Below are 22,158 nucleotides of genomic sequence, written 5' to 3' on the forward strand. Positions count from 1 at the left end.
GTCAGCTTTTTATTTTAAAAAATTCTTATTTATTTCAGTTGTGACTCAGGACTGCAAAGATGATTCTGTCCACTGATGGGGCAGAGACACTAGAGCTCTCCATCCCCAGCCCCTGCCTCACTGTCCAGCTCCCCATGGGGAATTGCCCTTGACAGCTCTGTCAAGGGATCCTGTCAAAGATTATAACTAGAGTGTTGAAGTTAGGTTATTTTGTTTTGATATGTTTTTCTTTAGGTTTTCCCAAGCTATAAAACAGTTTGAGCATGACATTGTTTCACATACATAAAATACAGTCACAAAATAGAATTTTATGAAAGCATGTGCTTTTTTGAAGTAAATATTGATGCAATTAGGATGAGGGTGAGAAGAGGAGAATCTAATTCCTTAGGTATAATACTTATGTCTCTGGTCAAAAACATTAGAGATCCTAAAAAAAGAGAGAGAGAAATTATAAAAGAGGGCTTTTTAAAGCTAAAATGGGCTTGGTAAAATTACTTAAGAATAAATAATGCAAAATATCCCAGAGTAAAAAATATAGAAAATCTTGACTAGGGCAAGATTTTAATTTATTTGGTGATATTTTTTGTACCACATATAAAAGGAGATACAGAAAATCCATCCTGTCAGCAGAATGTTGAGCCTCTTAATTTTGAATTATTCAAGTGGATGTGGAAACAACAAAATTTACGTTGTTTTTAAAGTCAACTAGAGTCATTTTTATATCATCATTTTTTCTTGACCTCCAAATTTCGTTGTATGCGTGATCTGTTATTTGACTTTTTGTTTATTAATTATTACAGGACACCAGAGATGAAGGTAATGAGACTAAAGCCAGCAGGATGAGTAAATTAAGAAAGACAAGAAAGGAAGACACTAAACTACATATTTTTCCAACTGAAATAGGAGAAGTGGATATACCCAACTCAAAAGGTATCTTGCTACTATGATCCCTCAAGAATACGTAGTCAAAGACAATCTCCATTTGGTCTTTTCTTCATAAAACATTTTTCTTCTCTTCTATGGGAGAAGCAAAGAAAGAAAGAAAATTTATTCCTACATAGGCAACATAAACGAAGGAAAATATAGGCTTGCAGTATAAATATATAAAAATAATAAGAATTTAAAGGGAGTAGAACTAGGAAAATAGTAGTGTGAACAAAAGAGTACAGAACAGAAGGAACATATGTGTAAGAAGAGAAGAATATTTCTGCTCTGAGAATGAGTACAAAGATCATTACTGAGAGAGGCCACAATAAAGATGTGGATCAAGTTTTCATAACACATGTTGGAAGTCCAACTAGACTCCAGTGGATTTGAAACAGTGCTGAAACTAGGAGTTGATTTGGACAACAGTCTCAATTCTAGGAAGAGTGGTGTTCCAAGGCAGGGACAGTACAAATGGCCAGTGCATGGCAACAATAAAATGCAGTTAGGCTTTTGTAAACTTTATTATTGTTTTAAAATTATCTACAGAAAATGCAACCCCATATGGCTTAAAACCAGGGTGAACTACTCCCACTACCCCTTATTTGGTATGTCACTGCCTAGGAATAAATTATTTTCTCAAGTATTCGTCTTTACATCATATTGAAAGACAGTTGAAAACAGTGCCAACATTTTTAAACATTTTTCTTTCTTTTTTTAAATTGACGTATAGTTGATTTATAATATTGTGTTAGTTTCAGGTGTACAGCAAAGTGATTCAGTTATGTACATTTTTTTCAGATTATTTTCCATTATAGGTTATTACAAGATATTGAATATTGTTCCCTGTGTTATACAGTAAATCCTTGTTGTTTATGAGTTTTATATATAGTGATGTGTATCTGTCAATCTCATACTCCTAATTTTTTCCCTCCCCACTCTTCCTTTCCCCTTTGGTAACCATAAGTTTGTTCCTATGAAAACAGTTAAATCTGCTACAGAAACCGTAAGTCCATTTCTGTTTTGTATATAGATTTGTCTTACTTTTTTAGATTCCACATATAAGTGATTATCATATATTTCTCTTTCTCTGTCTGACTTACTTCACCCAGTATGATAATCTCTAGGTCCATCCATGTTGCTGCAAATAGCAATATTTCATTTTTTGGGCTGAGTAATATTCCATTGTGTATATATATATATATATATATATATATATATATATATATATATATATATATATATATATATCACACATACCACACCTTCTTAAACCAATCATCAGTTTATGGACACTTGGGTTGTTCCCATGTCTTGGCTATTGTAAATAGTGCTGCTATGAACATTGGGGTACATGTATCTTTTCGAATTAGAGTTTTCATCTTTTCTGGATATATGCCCAGGAGTGGGATTGTTGGAACATATGGTAGCTCTATTTTTAGTTTTTTAAGGAACCTCCATACTGCTTTCCATAGTGGCTACACCCATTTACATTTCCACCAAAGGTGTCGGAAGGTTCCCTTTTTTAATCTAGCATTTATTTGTAGACTTTATGGTGATAGCCATTCTGACTGGTGTGAGGTGATACCTCATTGTACTTTTGATTTGCATTACTCTAATAATTAGTGATATTGAGCATCCTTTCACGTGCCTGCTGGCCATCTGTATGTCTTCTTTGGAGAAATGTCTATTTCATTTTGATAAAATGGCCATACTACCCAAAGCAATCTGCAGATTTAATGTGATCTCTATCAAATTACCTATGACGTTTTTCACAAAACTAGAACAAATAACTCTAATATCTATATGGAACCACGAAAGACCCAGAATTGCCAAAGCTATCCTGAGGAAAAAGAACAAAGCTGGAGGTATAACCGTCCCAGATTTCAGACAATACCACAAAGCTACAATATTCAAAACAGCGTGGTATTGGCACAAAAGCATCATATAGATCAATGGAACAGAATAGAGAGCCCAGAAATAAATCCACACACCTAAGGTCAATTAATATTTGACAAAGAAGGCAAGAATATACAATAGAGAAAAAACAGTCTCTTCAGCAAGCAGTGTTGGGAAAGTTGGACAGCTGCATGTAAATCAATGAAATTAAAACATTCTCTCACACCATATACAAAAATAAACTCAAAATGGTTTAAAGACCTAAATATAAGACATGACACCATGAAACTCCTAGAAGACATGAATTGTAGCAATATTTTCTTACATCAGTCAATATTTTTTTAGGCCAAGGCAAAAGAAATAAAAGCAAAAATTAAAAAATGGTACCTAATCAAATTTAAAAGCTTTTGCACAGCAAAGGAAACCATCAACAAAACGAAAAGACAACATATGGAATGGGAGAAAATATTTGCAAACAATGAGACCAACAAGAGGTTAATATAAAAAATACACAAACAGTTCATAAAATTCCATATCAAGAAAACAAACAACCTAATCAAAAATGGGCAGAAGATCTTAACATTTTTCTTTATTTCTACAGAAAGGATTAGAAACCAAATGGTGTGTCACAAATTGGGGGATACCAACAAACCAGTCCTGGGACCTGGCTCTGCTGAATCTCATTTGCCAGAAGATGACAAGGACTCCAAAGATCAGACAATAGTGATAAAGCCATTGCCCCTCAAAGCATCAGCTAGCGCTCCTGGTGGTGAATTTCACCCAAACTCCAGCTATACTGGTAAGGACTCTGGGACAAACTGGCATATGGGTCTAGTTGCTAATCCCAAATTTGTATTTGAATTAGTGATATTGTGTTGTTGGTTGAAGATGCTAGCCTGAAAGTCAGAACACTTAAAATAATTTATACACCTATCATTTATAAAATGCTTTACAGTTTTCTTTCCCCACTAGGTTGCTCATCTGGAAAATGGAGGGGTTGCAATGCATGATCTCTCAAGTTTTTTCTAAAAGTAAAATTGTTATTATTATTATTATTTTTTAGATTCTATTCCCATATAGGTCATTACAGAGTGTTGACTATTCACTGTGTTATACGGAAGATTCTTATTAGTTATCTATTATATATATATAGTATGTATATGTTAATCCTAATTTATCTCTCCCCCCTTTCCCCCTTGGTAAATGTAAGTTTGTTTTCTACATCTGTAACTCAATTTCTGTTTTGTTAATAGGTTCATTTGTACCTTTTTTTTAAGATTCCACATACAAGATGATATTTGTCTTTCTCTGCCCTTCATACTTCCCTCAGTATGACAATCTCTAGGTCCATCCATGTTGCTGCAAATGGCATTATTTTGTTCTTTTTAATGGCTGAGTAACATTTCATTGCACATATGTACCACATCTTCTTTAACCATTCCTCTGTTGATGGACATTTAGGTTGCTTCCTTCTCCTGGCTATTGTAAATACTGCTGCAATGAACATTGGGGTGCATGTATCCTTTTGAATTATGGTCTTCTCTGGATATATGCTCAGGAGTGGGATTTCTGGATCATATGGTAGCTCTATTTTTATTTTATTTTATTTTTTATATCTTTATTGGAGTATAGTTGCTTTACAATGTTGTGTTAGTTTCTGTTGTACAACAAAGTGAATCAGCTACAAGTATACATATATCCCCATATCTCCTCCATCTTGAGCCTCCTTCCCACCCTCCCTATGCCACCCCTCTAGGTCATCACAAAGCATCGAGCTGATCTCCCTGGGCTATGCAGCAGTTTCCCACTAGCCATCGATTTTACATTTGGTAGTGTATATATGTCAGTGCTACTCTCTCCTTTCATCCCAGCTTCCTGCTTCCCACCCCCCATGTTCTCAAGTCCATTCTTTACGTCTGTGTCTTTATTACTGCCCTGCCACTAGGTACACCAGTACCGTTTTTTTATATTCCATATATGTGCATTAGCATATGGTACTTGTTCTTCTGTTTCTGACTTACTTCACTCTGTATGACAGACTAGGTCCATCCACCTCATTAGAAATAACTCAATTTCTTTCCTTTTTATGGCTGAGTAGTATTCCATTGTATATATGTGCCACATATTCTTTATCCATTCATCTGTCAATGGACATTTAGGTTGCTTCCATGTCCTGGCAATTGTAAATAGTGCCGCAATGAACATTCTGGTACATGTCTCTTTTTGAATTATGGTTTTCTCAGGGTATATGCCCAGTAGTGGGATTGCTGGGTCATATGGTGGTTTTATTTTTAGTATTTAAAGGAACCTCCATACTGTTCTCCATAGTGGCTGTATCAATTTACATTCCCACCAACAGCACAGGAGGGTTCCCTTTTCTCTACACCTTCTCCAGTATTTATTGTTTGTAGGCTTTTTTGACGATAGTCATTTTAACTGGTGTGAGGTGATACCTCATTGTAGTTTTGAGTTGTATTTCTCTAATAATTAGTGATGTTAAGCATTTTTTTATGTGCCTCTTGGACATCTTTATTTCTTCTTTGGAGAAATATCCATTTAGATCGTCCACTCATTTTTGATTGGATTATTTGGTTTTTTGATATTGAGCTGCATGAGCTGTTTGTATATTTTGGAGATTAATCCCTTGTTGGTCACTTCATTTGCAAATATTTTCTCCCAATCTGTGGTTTGTCTTTTCATTTTGCTTATGGTTTCATTTGTTATGCAAAAGCTTTTAAGTTTAATTAGGTCCTATTTGTTTATTTCTGTTTTTATTTTCATCACTCTCAGAGGTGGATCAAAAAAGATCTTGCTGCAATTTATGTCAGAGAGTGTTCTGCCTATGTTTTCCTCTAAGAGTTTTTCAACATAGTTTTGGAAGTCTTAGCCATGGCAATCAGAGAAGAAAAAGAAGTAAAAGGAATCCAAATTGGAAATGAAGAAGTAAAATTGTCACTGTTTGCAGTTGACATGATACTATATATAGAAAATCCTAAAGATGCTGCCAGAAAAGTACTAACGCTCATCAATGAGTTCAGTAAAGTTGCAGGATACAAAATTAATATGCCCAAATCTCTTTCATTCCTATACACTAACAATGAAAGATCAGGAGAAATTAAGGAGACAATTCCATTTACATCAAGAATAATAAAATACTTAGGAGTAAACTTACCTAAGGAGGCAAAAGATCTGTACTCAGAAAACCATAAGATACTGATGAAAGAAATTGAAGATGACACAAACAGATAGAGAGATATACTGTGTTCTTGGATTGGAAGAACAAATATTGTCAAAATGACTATAGTACCCAAAGTAATCTATATATTCAAAGCAATCCCTATCAAATTACCAGTAGCATTTTTCACAGAATTAGACAAAAATTTTACAATTTTATAAAGACACAAAAGACCCTGAATAGCCAAGGCTATCATGAGAAAGAAAAACAGAGCTGGAAAAATCAGGCTCCCTGACTTCAGACTATACTACAAAGCTACAGTAAACAAACAGCATGATACTGGCACAAAAACAGAAATATAGATCAATGGAAGAGGATAGAAACCCCAGAGATAAAGCCATGCACCTACGGTCACCTAATCTATGACAAAGGAGGCAAGAATATACAATGGAGAAAAGACAGTCTCTTCAATAAGTGTTGCTGGGAAAACTGGGTAGCTACATGGAAAAGAATGAAATTAGCACAATCTCCAACACCATACAAAAAAATAAATTCAAAATGAATTAAAGACCTAAATGTAAGACCAGATACTAAAAATTCTGTTATTCTAAATTTATGGGTTATCAATAGTGATATAGCTATTTTGGCCTATGAGTGTATTGGTCAAAAATCTCTGGGATCCAAGTGATAGAAATTAATTTTAAAATTATTTATTCCACATAGGAATCCATGATGAAAAGGTTGAACAAACAAGGTTTGGAAAGGTAGAAATATAGCAGGGTGTAAGGTTAGAGATACAGTGTCTATCAGGCTACTCTCACTTCTGAAACCAATTTCAAGATTGGGAGTTCCCTAAGACTAACCTTAGTTTTGATAATTAACTATAAGAACCCACAGAACTCACCAAAGGCTATTATCCTCAAAGTTATGGTTTATTACAATGAAAAAAAATACAGATTAAATTCAATTAAGGAAAGGATTCATGATGAAGAGTCCAAGGAAGTTCTAAGCATGGGACTCCCACTTGTCCTCTGCCACTGAAGTCATGGACAACACTATTTTCTTGGCACTGGTGTGTGACAATGTAAATGGAGTATTGCGAACCAGAGAAGCTCACCTGAGTCTTGGTGTGCAGGTCTTTATTGGAGCTCCACAGTCAACTGGCCACACGGCTGACCTCACTCTCCAGCTCCACTGGGGTCAAGCTGATACCACATGACTCAATAATAAATGACATTGCTGGACTTTCTAGTGTGGCCAGAGACACAAGGAAAACAAAGGCACTCTTGTCAGGTAGGACATTCTAAGGGCTTAGAGATTACCAGTCAGGGCCAAGGGTAAAGGCCAGAGCTCTCTTTGGGCAAGGTTAAATTCTTTACTACACACAGGGCCTAAGAAGGACATAAAGCCTGAGAGTGAACACTCTCAGGACTCCATATATATTAATTTTCTGTTGCCACCATAACAAATTTAGCATTTTAAAAGAACACAATTCATTATCTTACAGTTCTGTACATTGGAAGTCTAGGTTTGCACAGCTGATTTCTCTGCTTCAGGTATGTCAAGGCCAAAATCAAGGTGTTGGCCATCTTAGTTCTTAGCCAGAGATTCTAGGAAACAATACACTTCCAAGATCATTCACATTGTTGGGAGAATCCAGTTCCTTGCAGTCATAGGACTGAGGTTCCTGTTTCCTTGCTGGCTGTCAGCTCAAGTGGCCCTTAGCTCCTGGAAGCCTTTGGTTCTATATCTCTGAGCCAGTAGTGCCTCCGATATTTCTCATGTTTGGAATTTCTCTGAATTCCTCGTCTTCCACACCTCTTTTCTGCCTACAGCTGGAGAAAGTTCTCTGCTTTTAAGGGCTCACCTGAATAATACAAGACAATGTCCCTGTTTTAAGGTCCATAACCTTAATTACATCTGCAAAGTCCTGTTTGCCCTGCAGTTTAACATATTCTACATGTTCCAGGGTTTAGGGTGTCAACATCCTCGGGGGCAATTCATACCATCTCTCATGTCTGCATTTCTCCGTGGCTTCATGAATGTCTCTTTCTGTGTTTGGCTTCATGAATTTCTCCATGAAGTGAAGAACATGAGCACCAACAGCCTCCAAGCATCAGGGACTATCAATACAAATGCCACAAGGGCCAGGCAGATAATGCCAGTGAGTGAGGTGTGCTGGTGAGAAAGTAGTGAGTGCTACTCACTCAGAGACCACATGGCTTGCAAAGCTGTGAATATTTACTATCTGGCCATTTACAGAAAACATTTGCCAACCCATGAATTAGAAGATGCATACATACCCCATTTGAAGGCCACCTCAGAGTTACAGCCAATGGTTGCTGCAGAGAAATGTTCACCCAATGTTGCCAAATCTTTCTCTTTTTTCAAGAGAAGGTTGAACTCAAGATTTTTATATGAAATTTTCTGATATTTAAGTGTTAACTAATTTAAAAAATTTCCAAACACTGGGAAGGCTAATGAGAAAACATCTGCTGATTACACTGGCTCTTTCACAGTTTGTGACCTTTGTTTTATATAGTTTCAGCCATAAAAGAGAAATGGAATTTACCATTATTTAATCTCAAGTCAAAATATCTGAGAAAAGAACTGTGTCATGAGCTCTCTTCTCACCAATCAACTATGACTAGGGGTGTGGGTATAATTATTGATTGATTCAACTTGATTAATTCACAGTCTTCTTCTTTGGCCCAGGGCTAGATTTTTTACAGGCCCCAAGTACCAGAAAGTTTACAACTCCAAACAAACCACCAATAAATAATTTCAAAATAAATATAAAAATAAATCTCCAAAATAAGTGTAAGGAATTTCAATGTGGTATTTTCTTCTCTGTAATAACTACTTTGAATTTATTAAAAATGTATTTTTTCAAAGAATAGCTCCCCCCACCCTCAACTTTTATTGTTTTTGCTTTTGTCCCAGCTTTTATACCAGGTTATTCTGCCACCCGCATTTTCCAGTACTGCTGGGCTAATGTGATGTGGCCAAAGGTGGGGTCACATCTGCATTAACAGTGTGGCTCTCAGAGCAGCCAGATCGATGAAGGAAAGGAATATGGCAGACATCCCTAAGCTGAATGTATTACAGAGTGTACTCTCAAAGGCACTTTTCCTCTTTTGAAATGAGTTTTCTGAAAGCCCAAACACCTATTTAACTTACCTTTTATAAGTGACCATGGCTTGTTCTCTGTAACTGAAACATGTCCTCATTGTCATGGAACATGGACATTTCTCCAAGGCTTTCTAGCTGTTATAGAGCTTTGAGGTTTGCTTGGTTTTTCATGTTTTCTTATTTTTCACCTTAAAAACTCACAGTCATAAAACTTCCTCTATAAAAGCACATTGATTTAATTTATTAGCTCTCTAAAGAGATGGGAAAGGAGAGCACATCTCAGGAGCCACAGTATAAGAAAAACAAATGAGCCCATGAACTGGCAAATATCTGTCTGCTCTTCTATCATACACATGTATGCTCTATCATACACATCTGGGAAGGGCTGAACAAAAGGTTTAATTGTAACTAAGAAGTGCAATTTATTTGAAGAAAAGAAAGTCAGAAAATTCAGATTAGTTGATGCTATGAAAATGAAATTTGATTGAATAGGACTCTCATATTTGGTGAAAGAATTAAACTTTTAAATGAAAATTTGATACTTAGGATACATATCAAAATATGTGATGCCAATTTTTACTTTTTAATTAGACAAGGTCAAATCACATGATGTATTAATTACTTAACTAAATAATTAAATCACATTAATTATTAAATTATTAAAGGAATAGCCAGTGAGTGCCTATGATATGCCTGTACTGCTTGGAGGTACTGGGGATACAATAGCAAGTAAGTAAATACATAATAAGTAAGCTCTCCTGGAGCTAACATGTAAGTGGTGAAAGACAGTAAACATGTATTACACAACATGGCAGGTGGTGATTAGGACCCTGAAGAAAATGGAAACTGGTCAGTATATTATTATGGGCTGAATTGTGTCTCCCCAGAATTCATATGTTGAAGTTCTAACCCCTAGTACCTCACAATGTGACTGTATTTGAAGACAGAGTTTTAGAAGAGGTAATTAATGTTGAATGAGTTCTGTAGAATGGGCCTTAATCCAATATGACTGGTGTCCCTATAAGAAAAGATTAGGAAACACACACACAGAGGGAAAACCATGTGAAGAAGATGGCCATCTACAAGCCAAGGAGAGAGGTCTTCAGAAGAAAACAACCAATCCTGCTGACACCTTGGTCTTGGACTTCTACTCTCCAGAACTGTAAGAAAATAAATTTCTGTTTAAGCCTCCTGGTCTATGGTATTTGTTATGGCAGCCCTAGCAAACTAATATATACACTCACGGTCCAGCCATAGTGCAACTTGGTGACGTTAGAGAGAATCAGTGGTTGGGCCTGTCCATATTGTGATCAAATATCACAGAATTCATACTTCAGATGATTATGTTTTTTTCCCCAGCACTTTCACCATGATAAGTTATCCCACCTTTGCATTTGGTGGCATGTTTATTGTCTATAGTTTCCTCACTCAATAATATAAAGCTCTCTAAGGGTGCCCAGCCTTTTTCTGGCTGCCCCTATATGTGCAGTATAAATAGTATGTGGTAACAAAAAAAAAAATCTATATTGAGTGGATAAACCTTTTTCTTATTTTAAAATAGCACACATTTATTGTAGTAACTGTAGAAGATACAGATAAGGCAAAGAACTAATGATTACCTGTGATTGTATTATTGGTGAACTAGTAAAATGACTATACCTTTAATAAGAAATGTCTTCTGATTTTTTTATGTTATTAATATATTTATGGTTTACATGTAATTGCTTATTACGTTTAGAATACTGATTATCTAAAATTTTCCATATTTTAAAATGCCTATCAATTTTATTTTCTTTAAGGAGAATTATTCATCTTGGGTAGAACACCCAATACTTCAGAATAAGTTTGGGAACACAGCAACTGCTAATTTGGCATAAAACACTGTAACTGCTACAGCTTAATTGTTTCTGTTAAATGGAAGGTAGTTATAAAGCCTATGGAGCATCAGAGCAGCCAAATTTATCAGTGACGGGACAGCATCCCTAATATATTTGCATAGGTAGAACCAGTCATTTGATTTCCACATACTTCATGTACTTAAAATCTACTTAATCTGTGTTTTTAAACTGTCAATCTTTATGTTTTAAAAGCCTAATTATATCTCAAAAAATGATACTCAAGCATCACTTTAAAATTACAGCTGTTCAACATCACTGATGCGACAGATTGATGGGTATTCAGATTCAGACATGATCATGGTACCATTTACCAGGGTGAGAGTAATTGTGCTTACCTGATGCATTTAAGAAACATTGATATGGTGCTTACTGTCTGCCAAGAACTGTTAAATAACTTGTTTAATCATCATAACAAGCCTATGAAATAGGTAATATTGTGTCAGTGAGAAAGCTGAGGCACATAAGAAAGCTGAGATAAGAAAAGTTGCAAGGGCAAAGGCAGGATTTGTAGGGAGGCAGATGAGCTTCAGGGTTTGTGCTGAATGACTACAATCTGCTGCGTCTCCTAGAAGTCAGACAGTAGCCAACATCTATGATGTGTACTGTGTTCCTGATCCTTCTCTACACTTTAGATACATTCAGTCATTTTATGGCATTGAGCCACCCACCGAGAATCAAAAGGTCTGGGTTCCAGTTTCAATTTTGGTGATGGACTGAGAGCATGATTCAGGGAACCTGGTTGTACTTCTCTGGGACTTAAGCTACTGAGTTGGTTGAATTAGATGTTATCTCCAGTGTCTTCTAACTCTAGAGTTTTAGAATTTGTAGACTATCTTAAAAGTCTTGAAAAAAACTTTTTAAAAAGTTTTCTAGTTTTTTAAAATAGAGTACTCAGTCTAGATTTTTCATCTCCTATACTCTCATTCTTGAAAAACACTTTTATTTGCTCATTTGTACAAATTTTAAATTTGACAGAGATGTAGATGTCTTAGATTCAGATGCCATTATAAAGATATAAAGCCCTTTTGGCAAAGAAAATGAAACAAAAAAGCAAACCCACAGAAAATAAAAACAAGCAAATAATTTTACCTTTAATCATACAGGAACTTTTTATTTGGGTAAAACCAGTTAGTTCAAGAAGCTCAAAGTCTTTTCGATGATACTCATCTATATACAGCCTTATATGGTGTCAAAGCAGTGATGTAAATATATTCTAATTTCCATAAGCAAAGACATTTTCAGTAAGTGCTTACATATAATATTGCTATTTACTTAAGCAAATAGAGTTAACCTTCACCTCGTCCCAGATGATAATCTCTTAGACTGTTTAGAGACAATGTTCTCAGGAATAAGCCAAAGACATGGAAACATATGATGCTTTTGTTAATGATCATAATGACTAATTCACTATTCTCTAGCCTCATTTTACTTCGCAGTTCATCATGATCTAATGATTTAGACCATTTTTTATTTTACAGATAACACCAGGGACAGCACTCAAATTCCTACTGCACCTCAACTCTCCTCTAGAATGAAACACATTAAAGAAGAGATGACCAAAAATCACCTTCAGTTCGTGCGATTTGAAGCAACAGACCTCCATGGTGTGTCCAGGTCTAAGAGTATCCCTGCACACTTTTTCCAAGTGAGTTTTGCAAGTAGAGCTATGATTGAATATAATTTCATTCAATTCATTTGCAAGCAAATTGTCCTTATTGCTCTTTCTTATTTTATTGTAATCTATACAGCAATTCTAGTTGAAAACCAATCATTCATTTTGTTTCTTCCCTTGCCACTCCCCAGACACATTATTGTTCCCCTAAGAGCTGAATGTGTACTTTCAGCTCCCAAACAGAAATTCATTTACCCAATATAAATATAAAACTAATTAAAACTGGTAATTTTCATCCTTCTGCCTTGAATAATTTCACTCCTTTTTTCTCTTATTGCAATTATGAAGATTATAATTTGTTTGATATGAGAAAATTACAACAGAAGACCCAGGAGTAAATACAAAGAGAAAAAAAAAGATTAAATAGAACTTGCTAGATAAAAAGCATATCCCTTTTAGCTTCTAATTCTGATAAGAATATATCCTATTTTTGTTGGATGACAATAAATATTATTAAGTTCTCAAAAATAGTGATATCAAGAAATACAATATTTTTAGATATGTTTTGAGATTTTCTGAGTATTTTTCAGTTTATGTCATGTATTGACTTTAATAACTGACTTACTGTGTTACTGAAACATCATTTCTTAGGAAGGGACATCAGTATTATATACAAAAGTATGAAAATTAAGCATCCTCTAAGATTATTGTTTAAATATATCTTACTTATTACTTCAACATCAAATTGTAATTTTTCTCATTTGCTTTATATTGGGAAAAACTGGGCATCTTCAAAACACTTTTTAAAGAATTCCAAAAGATTCAAATCTGTTTCTTCAAAAATTCTTTAGATCTGCCTGCACACACACACACACACACACACACACACACACACACACGAAGTTTATGTATATAGGTCCTTGAGTAGGTTGAAAATTAAGCAGGCATTGAATAAACAGTGCTTGACTTACTCAACTTTACTACTGGCAAAAGCAGATTTGGATCATCCAGGTCAAATGGCACTTGGATGCCAGGAGCGAAGCGAAGGAGGAAGTGGCTCACTGGCACCTGCAGAAGAGTCGCTTCTGCAAGCATCAGCCCCTCCTCGTTAGCCACGCTGTTTGAGATTTGGAAGTAATATAACAAACAATTTGGCTTGCAGAATGTGAGTAGGTTTTGTTAACCTCACGGTGTTCACTGACATCATAGGAACCAAACTTTACAGTCAGCTTTTTCTCCACCCATTAATGGAAACGTCAACACATGAAACCTTATTGATATTCCCACTACACAATTTCTACATTTTTATGTATCTGTTCAACTTTATAACTTCATTATTTCCATGTTGTATGGCTCATAGAAAAGTTAAATAAAAGCTAAATCCATTGAACCCAAGAGGTATTTGACTAGAAAGTGCCTTAGCAATCATCTATTCTAACACTTCTGTTTCACAGATATGGAGGTTGAGGCACATAACATAGTTCTGTGACCTGCTTAACTTCACACAAGGAATTAATGACAGAGTTAGGACTGCTGACTTGAAGGCTGCAGCATTTTGGAAACTATAACATAGGTCCACATTCACGGCCAAGGTTTCTGGAACTCTGAGCCTGTGAGGTACTTTGTTCGTTAGTGGGTTGTAAAGGTAAGTGAAGAGAGAAGTGCAGCGGTCAGCAGTCCTGGCTCCTCTGTCCTGTGTGTCCCGGGTGTGACAACAGTCAACTCTCTGAGAAAGAGTGAGAATTCTTTACTGTAGACTTTGGAGAGTCAGTTACCTGTGGGGATTACAATAGAATAAGTCAAAATAAAGGCTTATCTGAAGTGTTAGCCACTATGCCACACAATAAAAAGTGCTTTAAAAATACTTTTGGTTATGAGCAGTTCAAATAATTTTGTTAGGTTTTACCTTTGTCATTTGCTATAGATATTTTCTTTATCATTATAGCTTTTCTTTATGAGTGCTGTTTTCATGAACATGAGCATATAGAGTCTCCAAGGCTAAAGCTATTAAGACTTGTTTATAAATTACCTTTGGGAGTTTTATTTTAAACTATTTAAAATTTATCTGATATTAAGCTAGCTTTAACCAACAGATGTTAAACATTTTTTCTCATTCTCCCACTCCCACCCCCCACCTTTTTGTTTGTTTTCAAGTTTCAAAACTTGATTGCTCTATCCTTTAACTTCTTTAGGAAAAAGTGATCCATGGCGTTTGCATGCCCCGAGGTTATCTTGAATTGATACCAAATCCTAAGGACAAGGAAGTGGATCACATAAGAGCAACATGTTTTAATAGTGACATAGTCCTGATGCCAGAGTTATCGACCTTCAGAGTTTTGCCGTGGGCCGAGAGGACCGCAAGGGTGATCTGTGACACGTTCACTGTGACTGGCGAGCCTCTGCTGACTTCACCAAGGCACATCGCAAAGAGGCAGCTGAGCCGGCTGCAGGACTCTGGTTTCTCCCTGTTCTCTGCCTTCATCTATGATTTTTGCATTTTTGGTGTACCTGAAATCATCAATTCAAAGACCATATCTCTTCCTGCTTCAGCATTGCTAAATGATCACGACCAGCCCTTCATCCAGGAACTCGTGGATGGTTTGTATCACACTGGGGCCAATGTTGAGAGCTTTTCCTCCTCTACCAGGCCTGGCCAGATGGAAATCTGCTTTCTGCCCGAATTTGGCATCAGTTCAGCTGATAATGCATTTACCTTTAGAACAGCTGTCAAAGAAGTGGCAAGGAAATATAATTACATCACTAGCTTTTTCATCGAGACTGGATTCTGCAATTCAGGAATTTTGTCTCATAGCCTCTGGGATGTCGATGGAAAGAAAAACATGTTCTGTAACAGTTCTGGAATTGAGCAGCTCACGATCACTGGGAAAAAATGGTTGGCAGGTCTCTTGAAGCACTCTGCTGCTCTCAGCTGCTTGATGGCTCCTGCTGCTAGCTGCCGGAGGCGCTATTTCAAGGAGAGTAAAGACCTGAAGGGGAGTGTGCCGACAACGTGGGCATACAACGATAACAGCTGTGCTTTTAATATCAAGTGCCATGGCGAGAAAGGCGCCAGAATAGAAAATAAACTGGGCTCAGCCACGGCAAACCCTTACCTGGTGCTGGCCGCCACTGTGGCTGCAGGCTTGGATGGACTTCAGAGAAACGATGGTGTTTTGGCTGCTCCACAGGACAGCACAGACCTTCATCCATCCAAACTTTCTGAGATCCCTTTGAAACTAGAAGATGCCCTCATGGCACTGGAGGAAGATCAATGTCTGAGACAGGCTCTAGGGGAAACTTTTATTCGATATTTTGTTGCCATGAAGAAATATGAGTTGGAAACTGAAGAAACAGATGCTGAGAGAAATAAATTCTTAGAGTATTTTATTTAGTGTGAAACCCTTAACTATTCCTTTAGCGATGTGAGTTTTACTTAAGTAGTTGATCTGCCAGGAAGAAAAGATTGGATTTTTGCAACAACAACAAGACTACAAATGCTTTCTCTCTTTTTTGTCCCCATGGAGTATTTGACAGATGAAGTGGGGTTGCTGAGAGGATTCTGATTCAGAAACAAACAATAAAGTTGTGGTGCAGCTGTGACATGAAAACCCACCAAACCTTGTCACTCGGTGGTCATTGCCTCTGCGTATGTTGACCTAGATACGAATATTCAGTTTTGTGGGAGCAACAAATATATTCACACAATTAAAAAGACTTAAGAATTAGAATGTAAAATTTAAATGACTAAAAAAAACGAAATAATTTCAATTATACACATCGGTTGTGACTGCCAGGAAAATAAAGATATTCGCTAATATAATCTCACTCATCAAGGCATTCTGAGGGCCTATTTTGCAAGCATCATTGTAATGCCTCTAAAGGATTTAATTAAGTTTTACAAAAATTTGTCATGATGACAAGTTAGCAGAAGTTTTCACATATGTCCCTTCTCTTTCTACCCTTTGTCACCAGATCCTAAAAGGCCAAGGAATTTCAAGGCTGTAATGTCCACAAGAAACAAATGCACAAGAAATAGATTTTGAGCTGGGAACAATGAGGTCAAATATTTAAAAGTAGTGAAAATGTTTCTTTCAACAGTATCTCATATAGAAGCAGAATTCATAAAATACAGATGGAATGGGGATGGGTCGCGGTGGCTGGGCTCTTCCTGGTTTGTACCAGTCTTTGAAACTGGAGATTTCAAAGATACCTCTAGTGCTTTGTGGAGCGTGAGAACAACTGCCTTGATAACCAGGGCAATGCTTTCAGCTAAAATTGTCTTTAAATTACTGAGTCTCCTGCCCACAGAAGTTGGTATCTCCCCAGAGAATCTTAAATGTTCTAGACGTTTGTGTGAATGAGATACTATTGTAACTATCACCAAAGTTTAGCTTCCTTTGGGAGGAAATTCAAAATCCACTTACTAGCAAATAAAAACCCTATTCCACTGCTTAGAATCAAATAGGAGATTTTATGTTCAATTAAAACCAACTGTGGTCTCAGTTGAGAGAGCAAACACACAGGCACAGGATTAGAATATGGCTCAGATCCTCCTAATTCAAATCCATGGTACTCAGTAGCTTTAATACTGAAAGTCAGCCCGTCTTCTTCTAATTGCTCACCCTCTTTCCTTTGAGCAGGAGAAGTATGTTTGGATACATAAGAATAAGATTTTTTTGGTGGATTAAGAGGTAGAGAGAATGGTAGTGTAGGGTGTGTGGAGAAGGAAAGGAAAATGCAAGAACACTCCAGAGAATGAAACCCCATGCATTCTATGGGGGAGGAGCTTACTGATTGTCTCCCTGTCTTTATTCTCCCCTCCATTCTCAATAGTGACATATAAACGTGTCTGGGGTTTCATTGTGGCTGAGTGTGGTCATGTTATTAGGTTCAGGCCAAAGAAATGCAAGTTGAAGTGTTGTATGGAAGCTCTAGGAAACTTCCTTCAAGGACAGATTCTCCGTTCCCCATCCTTTCCCCATCCTTCTGCCCTCACCTTCCTGCCGACTAACCTGCAGGTGATATGGCTAGAGTGACACACTGAGGAATGGAGCTGCACAGGGTAGTAATGGGGTGGATGTTTTGTCCTGTGGGCAGAGCATGCTTTGCCCACATTCAGATTTTTACTTCTATCTCCTTTAAGGCACTGTGAGTTTGGGTCTTTGTTACTTGGACAAAAGTGTGAGTGTGATTGTATGTGTGTGTGTGCATGTGTGTGTGTGTGTGTGTGTGTGTGTGTGTGTGTGTGTCTAAGTGTGTGGGGGGAAAATTTGAGGGATTTGGGGATGAAAGAATAAAGGTAAAAGAACCAGTGAAAGATCACCTCCTCAACCTTTCTATTCTAGGAGAATCTGAATTAGAGGGATTCACACATGCAAAAAAGTTACATTGTCACCCACCCTAACAGAGCTGTATAGACCTGTACAACAAAGAGTGTTGCCCACCCTTCAGTTCTACAAGGATTGAGTCTTTAGCCACTGCAGTCACCGACCAACAGTGTACCCCAGAAGGAATTCAGGATGAAAAACAGGATGAAACGTGCTTTGGAAAAACAGGCCTTTAGACAGTTAGATGCATATCTGAGGAAGAATTTTAATGAACCCAGATTCTTGTATCTTCCCATGCATAGAAAAGCACTAAAATCATTAACTGAACTACCTGTTCATTGTGACTAGAGGTAATCTTTTACTGAGATATATGCTTGGTTGACTGCACTTATTCCTTAGCCCAAAGTCATGTATATCCTGGCTCCTTCCCTACCTCTTTGGAGCACTTCCCCAGAGCTGTCTGAGAGGCTGTCTCCCAGGCTATAGTCCACAGTAAGACCCTGAATAAAACTTAAACTCACAGATGTTGCATTGTGTCTTTTTCTTTCAGACCCCTTATGCAGCTCATGGGCCTTCATGAAACATGTCTAGTACTTTGGCTTAGTTTTACCACAATGTGTAAAAGATAGCATAAAAACTCTGTTAATCAAGGTGTTTGTAGCCTTTTTTTCTCCTAGAATATGATATTAGCACAATAACTTAAAAAAAACACAATATTCAGGATGGCAGCGTGAGGGAATTATGTAACTGGGAACATTATCATCGGTGTTCAGTATACAGTAGTGAGTTGACAGAAAATATTCAGCCATGTGTTACCAATCGGTTTATAATATAAATCGGTGTGGCAGTCTTCACAGAGATTTCCTTTAGAGTGTGCTGATGTATATATTCTTGTTTTTTAAGGCAAACCAAAAATAAACATTGGCTAAGAAACTTCAGAGCTAAAGAAAAATTGGAGTAGACATACAAATTCTGTTGTATGTTTCTTTCCTATTTATCTGTTCACAGGCTTTTTATTTTTGAAGGGACTTTCTCTGATGCTTCTACTGTCTTAGTCTAGGTTAAGAGGGCCAGGCAGTCATTCAACAGCATTTATTGGACATCTGTTGTGTGCTAAGCCTTCTGCTGGAACTCACAGTTCCAGGGGAGACCAAGACAAATATGAGCAGACAATGAAAGGGTTTTGGATCTGTGTATGTTAAACAGAACAGCAAGAATTTTTTGTAGCCCTAATACTGAAAAAACTACTTAGAAGGCTGCGCTTTGGCTTGAAAAGGATGCTTTATGAATCTCTTCACGAAATTACTCCTTTGTTTTCAATTCCTATAATTGTTCTAATCAAAGATTAGGGGAAAAGGTGATTACTGAATTTAAGGCTGGTTATTAAGTGAGTACACATAAGAAGTATAAATTAAAGACTATAATAAGGCAAGAAAAGAAATATCAGTATCATAGTAGGAAGCTTCTGTTTTCAAGGACATTTTATGATCTAAAATTTCATTTTACAGTGATTGTCTGAATAACAACGAAGCTTGAAATAATTACTTGAGGGCAATGAGAGATTTAAAGACTTTAATATGAATAAAAATTGAAAGCACACAGTAAAGTCTGAACTTATCAGGGACACATAACAGTCTACTGACATATCTTCAGTCAACTGTTTGACAAAATAGGTTACCAATATATTTGTAATATGGGTATTATGGGGCAATACCTTTAATCTTGGGTTTCCTATTACAGGTGTTAAAACTTGTATCTCTAAATGTTACATATGTGCACTGTGTCTTGTATCTTCCCTGTTAAAGCTCTTCTCATGTTGCCTATAATTAGTAGTTTACATGACAGATTTTCTAATTAGAATGTGAGTTCCAAAAAGGAAGGGCACAGATCTTATTCATATTTATATTTTTTATTCCTTGCAGATATTCTGAAATTCAATAACTGTTTAACCAATCGATTGATCAAGCAGCTTATATGCTATAGGCATAATACAGTTCTATAGTATAGTATAATACTCTCACACACATGCACATGCCCAGAGAGAGTGAGAAATAAAGATGGGGACCACTGAAAGAATCAGTGATTTGTGGTTTGTTATTGGCCCTAAAATTTCTGCAATTAGATGAACTTCTTTAGCTTCCTCTGTTGTCAGAAACTCATGTGTAAACACTATTTGATCAGTTTGATGGGGATCATAAAAAACAGAGATCAGGGTGGAATAGTCATGCTTATTTGCCGAGCAGAACCCTTCAATGGCTTCCTTATGTTTGTGGAATTTCCCTCCTTTTGTCTCCTGTCTTGCAAGGTAGAAGTCAGAACCTCACCTTTCCAGTTTCTCTCACAGCTATGGTGCAAAGACTGTTAATCAGATGCAATCATTCAACCTTTGTGGACTCCATTCTGGGTAAGCCTGAGGGAGGCCACAGTGGCAAGAGTCCCAGGGGCAGCATCCTTGGACTCTTGTCACTCTGGCCTCCCTCAGGCTTACCCAGGGGTAATGTTTCCATAATGTTACAGAAACATTAACTGCATTATGTGATGCGTGAAATTAATCCAGGTTTTTTTTTTTTAACATCTTTATTGTAGTATAATTGCTTTACAATGGTGTGTTAGTTTCTGCTTTATAACAAAGTGAATCAGCTATACATATACATATATCCCCATATCTCCTCCCTCTTGCGTCTCCATCTCCCTCCCACCCTCCCTATCCCACCCCTCTAGGTGGTCACAAAGCACCGAGCTGGATTACTCTGCCCGTGGTGGTCGCTTAGGGCCTCTCGGAGAAGTCAGACTTACCCTCCAAACCTGATTTTCTGACCTTCCCAGATTCTGTGAATTATCTAATATCTTTTAATACATTCCTTTTCTGCTTAAGCTAGCTAGAATTTGCAAAAAGAATCCTGACTGAAAACAGTTTATAAAAGGACACAGAAAGAGCAAGACACTTTGATATGGGGGAAGGGGGAAAGCAGGGAGTGCTCTTTGATCAGAAAAGTAGGAACAAGTTAATGTTTATATTAGATGTAGATTTGTACCGGTTTATTAAGCTATATCACACTGGTGCTTTCTCACTCGCTGCCTTATTTGATGCTCCCTACAATTTCATGAGAATAGTATGCTCATTATTTTAATAGGAAGAGATGTAAGACTCAAAGAATTTAAGTGTGGAGACAATTGGCAGGTGAATCCAGGCCCCAGCCTTTGAGTCTCACGGTCTCCGTGCTACCCACCAAAACACCATTCACTGTAGAGTTCCAGCAGAGTCACTAAAAAGAATGTTATGTTTCAATTTCAATTTTAAGGCTCCTGGGCACCAACAGGTAGGTGCTTTTGCTAGATAACTAAATAATTGGACCTTTTCTTTTTTGTTAATATGTACTTCAATTTAAAGTAGTTTCACCAAGTTTTATTCAATGTGTTTGACTACAAACAAATCTCAGCAAACCAGATGTGGGATTGTTCAAGTAATAGCTATCTGCCAGCTACTCCACACAGGCCAGAAAATCTCATCAAAAAGGAAGATCATGCTATAACAGCATTTATATTACATTCAGAACTTTTCTCAGAGAAGAATAGTAATTTAAGCCATAAAATTTTTTATCATTTTTTGGAATATAAAAATACCTGGTTGAAATCCCTAAGTCCCTGGGATTTAAACTGAAATTATTTTGTTCCATCTTCAGAAATCTTCTTTGACAAGAAGTCTGCATTCACTGAGTGCATAACAAATTTGATACTTCTCTATGTCTGCTTAAGGAATAACACATAAGAACGTACATTGATGTTTTTTAAAAAACAGGCAGCTTACCTGAAGGGAAAAGGTATAAATTAAAGTGAAAAGAGAATTGACTAGAACCTAGCACACAATGAGAGTTTTTTTTCTTTTCTTTCCTTTTTAGAGTTTTTCCTTTTAAGGTCAATATGATCAGTTGATTCATCACCAATCATCAGGAGAATGCATAGCAAAATCACAATGAGATATCACTTCACACCTGTCAGAATGACCATTATCAAAAAGGCAACAAATAACAAATGTTGGCAAGGATACAGAGAAAAGGAAATCCTCATGCATTGTTGGCGGGAACGTAAATCGGTGCAGCTACTGTGGAAAACAATATGGAGATTCCTCAATAAATTAAGAATAGAACTACCTTATGATCCAGCAATTCCACTCTTGGGTATTTTTCCAAA

At 36.8% G+C, this 22,158-nt stretch overlaps 1 protein-coding gene across 1 annotated transcript in view; it reads left to right on the forward strand.

The window, feature by feature from the left end:
* Positions 1–16,257, forward strand: part of LGSN (lengsin, lens protein with glutamine synthetase domain) — a 29,319-nt gene extending 13,062 nt beyond the window's left edge. The window contains exons 2-5 of the mRNA XM_036872234.1: positions 801–930; positions 3,425–3,622; positions 12,507–12,673; positions 14,833–16,257. Coding sequence (XP_036728129.1) covers positions 801–930; positions 3,425–3,622; positions 12,507–12,673; positions 14,833–16,032 — 1,695 coding nt within the window. The 3' untranslated portion in view covers positions 16,033–16,257. The remainder of the gene's footprint in view (positions 1–800; positions 931–3,424; positions 3,623–12,506; positions 12,674–14,832) is intronic.
* The last annotated feature ends 5,901 nt before the right edge of the window (positions 16,258–22,158 follow it).

This window comes from Balaenoptera musculus, chromosome 12 (genome assembly GCF_009873245.2).
Source record: "Balaenoptera musculus isolate JJ_BM4_2016_0621 chromosome 12, mBalMus1.pri.v3, whole genome shotgun sequence".
Classification (NCBI taxonomy): Eukaryota; Metazoa; Chordata; class Mammalia; order Artiodactyla; family Balaenopteridae; genus Balaenoptera; species Balaenoptera musculus.